Raw genomic sequence first — 8,664 nt, 5'->3', positions numbered from 1 at the left:
TCAAACCACAGAGAGTAAAGCATTCTTTTGGCTTCCCTTCCATAGAGTCCAGCCCTAGAATCCACAAAAAATAGCGACAAATCAATTGCAAAAATGGGAGAAAACAAACAATGGATGAATAATGTGGAAGACCTTAGATAAAACATTGCAGGGCGTAAAGAAATCTGCAAGTTGTGACTTGGGACTTGGGAGGGAGGGAGGGTGGTCCATCGCAAAAATGGTGACCGAGGGCCGGGGGAAATGCAAATAAATAAACAAATAAAATAAATCTAGTTGTAGAACATCTCGGCGGAGGAAGGTCCTGGTGAGAAAGAATCAAAGGCCAAGGGAGAATTCGTCTCGGCGGAGGGTGCGCGCGCGACAAGGGCAGAGGGCGCAGACGACGAGACCGTTCTCGTTGCAGTGCTCGCACCGCTTGGGCTTCTCGTCGAACACCTTGCGGCTGCCGCTGCACTTCCCGCAGACCACGAAGCCCGCCCCGCCGCAGCCCCCGCACGGCGCGCCGCCGGCCCGGTCCGCGGCCACGCCCCGCAGCAGCCGCCGCAGCGCCCCCCGCTCGTGCAGCGCCAGCACCTCCTCCGCGCCGCCCACCACCCTCCCCTTCACCACCAGCCGCGGCGGCGCCGCCCCCCCGGCGACCGCACTCATCTCTTCTCTGTACGCGCGGTGCATGGCCACGTCGCGCTCCTCGAACTCCACGCGCAGCCCCCGCAGCAGCACCCGCACTCTGTTGCACTCCTCGAACGTCTTCCTTATCCCTCCCAGGCTCGTCGTGTACAGCACCACCTCCCCTCCCTTCCCCTCCCTCTCTCCTCCCCCCGCGCTCGTCCGCCGCACCTTCCTCGGCGGCCTTCTCTCCTCCTCTTCATAATCGCCATCATCATCATCATCATCATCATCATCACCATCATCATCCTCATGATCATCATCTCCTTGTTGTTCTTTGCGGCGGCGGCGGCGGTACTCGGCGACCGCCTGCTCGAAGGCCGCCAGGAGATCCGGATCGAATAGGGTCGGCGAGTTGAGATCCGGCCGTCGGAATCGCGGACTCTCCGCCGGAATATTCTCCTTGCCGCCATGAGTTGTCGCTTGGAGGACCTCCGCCGCGCAGGCCACCTGCGGGATCGACTTGAGATTCCTGAGCAGCCTCCCCTTGAGCCCCATCATCATCGCTCCTCCGCGTCTCCTACCTTCTTGCCCAACCCCACCCCCTCTGTCCTGTTCCTCCCACAACGGCTATATTCGCCCGAATTTAAATACCGGGGAGAACCCCGTAACGGTCGCCCACTCGGGCCCACTACCAAACCAGACAACATGAAAGATAGATTGATATAGCGGGTGTTATTGATAGATAACATAGGTGGATCGATAATAAAATACAGGCTGTAAAGAGGAGGAAGACGCCGCACGCGTCGTTCCTGGTGTTCGAACAGAGAGACGAAGAGGGCTTCTTCGTGTCTCACTCGTCGGCTACCTCCAATCCGAAGCTGACGCTGAAGTCGAAGCTCACGCACGTCAGCTGGCTCCCGTTCGCGCTGAGCAGCTTCAGGGTCAGCGTGTAGGAACCCTAGCAGAGAGAAATCCAATCCTGGTTGAAGAAGATGGAGAAGAAAGAAGAAGACGAAATGAACAAGGAAAACGTTGCTCACCGGCGGGGTGTAAAAGGGGAGAACTTGCTCGTGGGCGATGACGAAGTCGCCTACGGCCACGGGGCAGGAAGTCTCCTCGCAGAGGTCGCGCGTCTCCTGGTGAACGTGAAAGCCAAAGTACTTGACGTCGATGACCAATTTTCCCCCCTCCACGGGGCTCTCTGCATTAGCGGAAGGGATTCTCATTCATCTTCCCTGGGTAAATTATTTAAACCGTACTATCGGTTTCTATTTCTGATTTCTTGTCAGCGGAAGGGTAAAAATCATTCAACTTCGCCGTGCAGAGGATTAAATTAACCGTAAGATCGATTTCTATTTTTGATTTATTGTCACATTTAGGCCATTACGTAATCTTGACGATCAGCAGATTTACCCCCAATATCCAGGAATCGCTATCAAAGGAGCGAGGGAGATCGGGAACATGTCTCAACATTTATTTGTGACCAAGAGACGGATCAAAAATAGAATCGAGGGATTGTGATTCGGATTGCGAGGGATTGGAGTGTTACCAGTAACAGCCGAGATGCCAAATTTCGCAGTCCGGCCGCTCACAACAGGATTAGGGCTGATATCGACCCCATTCACCTTCACGGCGTAGTTGGCATGCTTATCTGCACAAGGAATTAGCGTTTCCACGGTGAGGCATAATCAAATTCCACACGATTTGAAACGAGGACCAGGTCAGGCGTCCTCCATACTGGCAATCCCTAGGCGATATTAACGGGAGGAAGATCGCGGAGGCAGATAACTTTAGACGCCTGTAAGAAACGGCGGAAGTCGGAGAAAATCGTCATCTCCCCTACCGGCGTCAGGAATCAAGCGCCATGCGAAGCAATCGCATAAAAAGGACGAAATCAAGAAAGCGCGTGATCCATCTCCTACCGCAGTAGTGAACCGATGTCGCGCTGGCGACCCCGAGGATGAGCAGGAAGCAAGCGGCGGCGAGCACAGCCGATGGCGGAAGTCCACTGTGTGTCGCCATTGCGGCGCGACGACGAGGAAGGCGAAAGGGAAATGAAAACCAATTTGCTTGCGCCCGAAGAAAAGGGGGACGAAGAAGGAGACAATGATGATGAATTGATGATGGTGTTAAATGATAAAAGGAGAAACGTGAGTGCGAAGCCATCGATTAAATAATAAATATAAACGAAATCAGGGCTCCACGTGTCCACAGCGGCCCGACCGAGTCGAACCGCCCGCCGTTATTCCAAGCAGAAGGATGGATCATCTCGCAGGCTATCGGGAAAGAAAAAGAAAGAAACAAAAGAAACGAAAGAACAGAAAGAACACGGCCAATTCGCCGCCGGAGTTCTTTGGCGCAAAATTCGACGGTCGTCTGAATCGACGACGGCGATCCTCAAAGGAATTACACGTCAATGAGGTCTCTTCTTTGTCGCACTCTCGATCTCTCTCTCTCTCTCTTTCGCGAGGAGGAGGAGGAAGAAGAAGCGGAAAGAGGGAAAGAAGAAATCAATCAGGGGCACTCGTGCGAAGAAGATCGGTCAGGGGCGCTGGCGCGTGAGGGGGACGACCTCGGCGAGGGGGCTGGGGAGGGGGGAGGCGCGGCAGACGGGGCAGGAGGAGCGCTGCCGGAGCCAGGGGTCCACGCACTTGACGTGGAAAACGTGGCCGCAGAGGGGGAGCAGGCGCAGCAGCTCGCCCTCCCCGTAGTCCGCCAGGCAGATGGAGCAGCACCCGCTCCCCCCCACCGCCTTGCCCTCCCTCGAGAACCGAATATTGGGGTACGTGGCCAGCGTCGCTTCGTCGATCCCTTCTTCTAGACGATCCTCCGCCGCCGCCGCCGCCGCCGCCGTCCCCGGCGGCCCGGGGGGCGGCGAGAAGCGGTTCCTGGCACAGAAGTAGGAGGCGAGGGTGATGGTGGTGATGAGGAGGAGGATGCCGACGGAGACGCCGAAGCCGTAGGCGAACCCGCTCATCCTCGGCGCGTACATGGAGCTCCCCCCGGCGTCCATCTCCGATTGATTGATTGATTGGTTGCTTGATCGGTTTGATCTGATCGATCGCGATCGCCCGACTGATTGCCGCAGCAAGCGGCGTTCTCCTCTGCTCGCAGTCGAATTTGACCCTCGCAGAGATCGGATATGACCCTTCCGCCCGATGTCAACGCCATCCTCTCTCCCCTCCCCATCTGCCGCGACCTCCGTTGAAACTTGAGACAATCGTTCGCCCTCTCGCTCTCTCTCTCTCTCTCTCTCTCTCTCTCTCTATAAATATATTATTCTATGTACACGTCCGTCAAGCGATGTCGTCGCCTCGCGGGGGTTTCCGTGGCGTCGCTTTCCGATTTCTCGGCGGCGTCTCGATTGAATGCCTCCCCCGAATCTCGCCGTATCGATCGAGCGTCTTCCCCCCGGTGGCGGCGCTGCCTTGCCATCTACGCCTCCATGTTCACGCTCTGTCCCACCCCCCCCCCCCGTCCTCTGGCCAACTCTCCCACCCGTCCTATTTTCATATTTCTTGGCCCGTATATCTCCTTGGCGGGGGAATCTTTGTTTTTTATTCCGACCGTTGTCTTCATCGCCTCCTAGTAAATTAACGTCGTTTTCACCGTTGCCCTGACTTTTAGTGGTCGATCAGGATGGGTCCACGATGTCCCCACATGGGGTATTTTACTGAATAGAACATGCGCAGGAAGATGACATGAACATGAGTCTCTAATCAGAGCTTGAATGCCGAATATACAAAGGAAAGTAAGCGTTTTTTTATAAATGTTCCGCTGACCAAAATAAAAATTGTACATTTTTTGTTGAAAACTCGCATTATATGCTTCGTAAGTTATGGTACTAGAGCCCTCCCTAGTGACACACCTGACCATGGACCAATAAAAGATTAGACTAATTGGGCAGCATTTGATGACGGGAGAACACCCGATGGGAGCTATTACTGGGTTTAGTTTCGTTTCTGCTCTGAGGTCAGGATGGATGACTGATGACAGATTGAATCCTGTCACATTCCATTTGACATCTGTCTGCGTGTCTTAGTTCTGAGCTCTCCACAAGGATGCTAATCCATCTGTTTACTTTGAATATACAGGGCAAATTGAGCAATTTTCTTATTTTCTTACAGGCCAAATGATGAAGTGCATCCAGACGACGCCAACGAATCATCAGCGAAGCTGTCTTCGTCGACATCAGCATCACCGCCGGTCCGTGTCCAGCCCGACTGGCACGCCAAAGCGTCCGTGAAGACGCCCGGGCTTAAATACCTCGAGTAGAGTACGCCCGCGCCCGTATCTTCGTATTTTCGTTGTGTTTTCAGCCTATTTGATTTCTGTTTTCAGTCGTTCGTATCGTTTTAAGTTCATGTCGTCTTGTCTGTTATTTTCTTATTTGTGTTGTAAATGAAGGGGGAGATCCGTATTGGACTATCCTTTCTGAACTCCTTGTAAGGGGCCATCATGGCCCTATATAAGGCCATGATGGGACCGTGTCATTTTCAGATCGGGATTTTGCATCTTGGCAGTTACAAGCGTAGTTCAGATCTCACCCTCAAGAAGAAGAAGAGAGGAAGAAGAAGAGAGGAGAGAGGGAAGAGGAGGAGCATCTCAGGATCCTCCAGCCTTCATCGTTCCCATCGTTAGTTCGCAGACCTGAGATCTCCCTTGTTGCCATCAGGAATCCAGGACCCGCCGTCGGTTTTCTCCCCCGCAAGGCGAGAGTTTCTGTCTGAAACCCGCGTGAAAGACACACCGAACCGACGTGGGCGTACATCTTTGACCAGTCGTGTGTCTTGGAGGATAATCCACGTCGTGGGGAACCACGAGGATTCGTGGCATTGTTGAGGGACTGCCCCTTGCGCAAAATGGTTTTGATCCTTTGGTGAGCCACAGGTTCAGCATTTGTGTTAGCGCTTACGGGCGAACGACGCAACACGAATTCCCTCGACCTGCCCCTCGGCCTCTGCTGTAGTCGGTCCGCAGACTTCTCCATTCGCTCAATGAGCGCGTTGACTCCACCTGGGATCACGCATCGCGTGGTCGGCCAGAACAACCCAAACGTCACGGTTTGCTTGTTGGTGGCCTGGTTGACAACACAGGTGCATAGTGATCCCGCGGGCGATCGCCTTGACCACAACAGAGTAGGCCTTTGCTGAAGCAAATGACTGCACTCTTGGACGACTACCGCTAAGTCTTCTCCACTACACGGCCAAACCATTGATGTCCAACAGGCGCCGGGTCACTCGATGACTATGTGCTTGCCAGAGCTGAACCCAAGGAAGTCATCACCGCACCCCTTGCTTCCCACTATCAAAGGACACACATATTGAACCCCTCCCTAACACTGCACTCAATTGAACCGGCCGCCACCGTGTCCCATACGTCACTTCCACCTCAACCTTACCTCTTATCTTTGGTATCAAGCTACCGCGCTGCAACATCACCGCTGGTCGAACCAACTTGTGTTTATCTATTGTTATGTCTCCACCAACCTGCTCGCACCGGCCCGTGCTCTGACAAAGACGTTGATGACAAATGCCGTCACCGAGGAGGTACTCCGTTCTCGTTGCTCGTCAGTTGTATTACGTCTTTTAGTACATTTTTCGGATACACTCCAGTGCGCTCGAGTTAGATTAGGTGAGAGAAAATTATTGAGAAAACTACATGTTGAATGTCTTCATAGGTACAGGTCGAGCCCGTTCGTTATGTGCAAGCCCCTATGGAATTCTTCCTTTTGGCATCGTAGTCGCTGTCGTCGTTTCGACGAGGGTCAGAAGGTCATTGTCATCGTCATCAGTAGCCCATTCCAGAGCACGGAACTCGGCGTATTTTCCACTCGTCGGCCCTGCACATACATTTCATATAGGACATTTGCATCACGTAGTTACATTCACTTAGTGAATTACCCGTCGGACAACACCATCGACAACGTCCGACATCACCAAAGCTGTATACCAAAAAGTTATGAGAGATTTTTTGTAGTGTATGATGTTACAGAACTCATGGGCTTGTGTTAGTGATGTGACACCGTAGGGTAGGAAAACATGAAATAGGGGAACATATATCCCGAGCAATAGTGAAAAGACTAGTGAAACAGGGACTTTTAAGTTCCCTATATTTCACTAACTTCCCTAATTCTGTTGATTGTATAAAGGCTGACAGTCAATGCCTTCAAGAAATCTACTAATAAAAGCCAGAATCTTCTGGATTTGATTCACACTAATGTGTATAGACCCTTTGACCCTTGCTTCACGGGCCAAAAGTGTTGGGTTCTATAGGCCTTGATAGGGATGAACAAGATGATTCCATGAAGTCGAAGATTCACAATAGAATTGTAACGACATGGTGAAGATCATTAAACGAAGTACTTGCGCATGGATCACATCTGTGATTTCTTGGATTCCGAAGAGAGATGAGTCAAGCTACTCAAGTGTGCAACCTCTAGACTATCCAAGTGATCCTCGACATGTCAAATCTCTTCCTTCACCCTTACGAGCTCTGTTCACTCTCCGTCACCGTTTTTATGCCGTTGTAATTGCATTGGGTGTAGATAGGAGGTGCAGGGAGAAGGTAGAAGAAGAGAAAAGTCCCTGAACACTTCGGGCCTAGGTGAATTTTGTTCAGGCCCTTCCCTCATTTATACTAAGTGGGTATTTTTTATAAAACCCCCTCAACTTACATATATCTTCCAACGTCCAAAGATTAGTTGCATGTGACCCGCTAGGCCCATGTATCAGTCTAGTTAGGGACTCCAACGGTCCAATAATCTTTATTAGCCTTCTGAATCAATTAACCATATCATCATATAGATTAATTAAAGTATGATCGATTTAACCTAATTGATAGGTTGAGTCTCCAACATGTGGGTTACCAAGCTATAGCTTGTGCTCTAGAAGATAAAAAGGAGTGTTGTATTGACTCGCTCATGGAATATGGTTGTCATCAGTTACCATGTAGGTATAGTCCGTCATCCCCTTGATGATTCTAGGACGACTAGGGATGAAAAATTCCATGCTTGACGTCGAACGAACTCTATTTATCTGATGAATGAACGTGGAAAAATTTGTGTTCATGTTCGTGTTCAATTCGTTCGTGTTTGTTTGCAAACTGTTAACGAACGATTGGTATTTTGTAAACCTATATTTTCTGTGAAAAAAATGGCAACTCATAGATGTTGAGTACTCAAAACTGATGAATATTAAATCTGTATCTCTAGGTATTTAAAGTTTTATTTAAATTTTACATACTAAAAGTTATTTGAAATAAAATTATCCCTTTAAATTTGGTGATCTAACATACTTTAATAATCAATTACAGGAATATTAATAAGGTAGTAGAACTTTAGTTTCACAAACCTATTTCATTGAAATAATCTCTATGTTTGAAATATTTTTTAGATAGTAGATGGTTTAATCATTTTTATCAGTAGGTATTTTTTCGTAGCATTAATCATTAGATGATTATTTCATGGAAATAATTAGTAGGTGTGAAATCACTAGATGATTTGTAGTTATCTTTCCTGAAAATATTTGATAGGTGGAAAAAAATTAAATTTAGTATTTGCATAGTGTGTAGACATATCTTAAGTCTAGAAGCATTATTCTATACTTAATGATTCAATATTACAACGATTCATATAGTACAAACAATGAAACATGTATTTAGTGGATAATTTTTCAAGGATAGTGCAATCCCAAAATTAAAAAGATTGTTTTGTAAACATTAGATAGTCAACAGAGTTTTACAAACATCAAAAAAGGTACGTTGAGGTTATAAAGTGGATTACTCTGTGAGCCATCTGTTGTTGCTGATAACATGCAAATTTATGACATAAAATCATCCATTTTACACATATATTTGGCTCAAAATGACTACATTTGCATGTTATATTGAACTAAATTGATTAATTTTGCCTTCGTTGTGAATTTTATGATGTTGTGACATTTCCTGATTTTTTATGTAATTTATTTCATATTTTTTTCGGGTTCAAATATCATAAGGAAATGAACTTTTCAAGGCAAAATATAATTTTCTGGGTTTTTTTTAATGATCTAAATG

General features: G+C 48.8%; 3 protein-coding genes across 3 annotated transcripts; all 3 read right to left on the bottom strand.

Moving 5' to 3' along the window:
• Window positions 1-238: 238 nt before the first annotated feature.
• LOC144702571 (Glutaredoxin family protein) lies at window positions 239-1,206 on the bottom strand. Its single transcript, XM_078574613.1, has one exon. The coding sequence runs from the start codon at window positions 1,168-1,170 to the stop codon at window positions 316-318; it is 855 nt and encodes a 284-aa protein (XP_078430739.1). The 5' UTR covers window positions 1,171-1,206; the 3' UTR covers window positions 239-315.
• A 102-nt stretch (window positions 1,207-1,308) lies between these two features.
• Window positions 1,309-2,727, bottom strand: LOC144702680 (Immunoglobulin E-set superfamily protein). The gene is made up of 4 exons (XM_078574679.1): window positions 2,532-2,727; window positions 2,159-2,260; window positions 1,650-1,810; window positions 1,309-1,567 (listed from the first exon to the last, which is right to left on the bottom strand). The coding sequence occupies exons 1-4, from the start codon at window positions 2,629-2,631 to the stop codon at window positions 1,460-1,462; spliced, it is 471 nt and encodes a 156-aa protein (XP_078430805.1). The 5' UTR covers window positions 2,632-2,727; the 3' UTR covers window positions 1,309-1,459.
• Window positions 2,728-2,929: 202 nt separating this feature from the next.
• On the bottom strand, window positions 2,930-4,035 carry LOC144702681 (RING/U-box superfamily protein). Its single transcript, XM_078574680.1, has one exon. It carries the CDS (start codon window positions 3,620-3,622, stop codon window positions 3,152-3,154), a length of 471 nt encoding a protein of 156 aa, XP_078430806.1. The 5' UTR covers window positions 3,623-4,035; the 3' UTR covers window positions 2,930-3,151.
• Between the last annotated feature and the right edge of the window lie 4,629 nt (window positions 4,036-8,664).

This window comes from Wolffia australiana, chromosome 4 (assembly GCF_029677425.1).
Source record: "Wolffia australiana isolate 7733 chromosome 4, ASM2967742v1".
Classification (NCBI taxonomy): domain Eukaryota; kingdom Viridiplantae; phylum Streptophyta; class Magnoliopsida; order Alismatales; family Araceae; genus Wolffia; species Wolffia australiana.
Note: the sequence above shows the minus strand (reverse complement) of the source record. Positions and strands in the feature narration are given on the sequence as shown.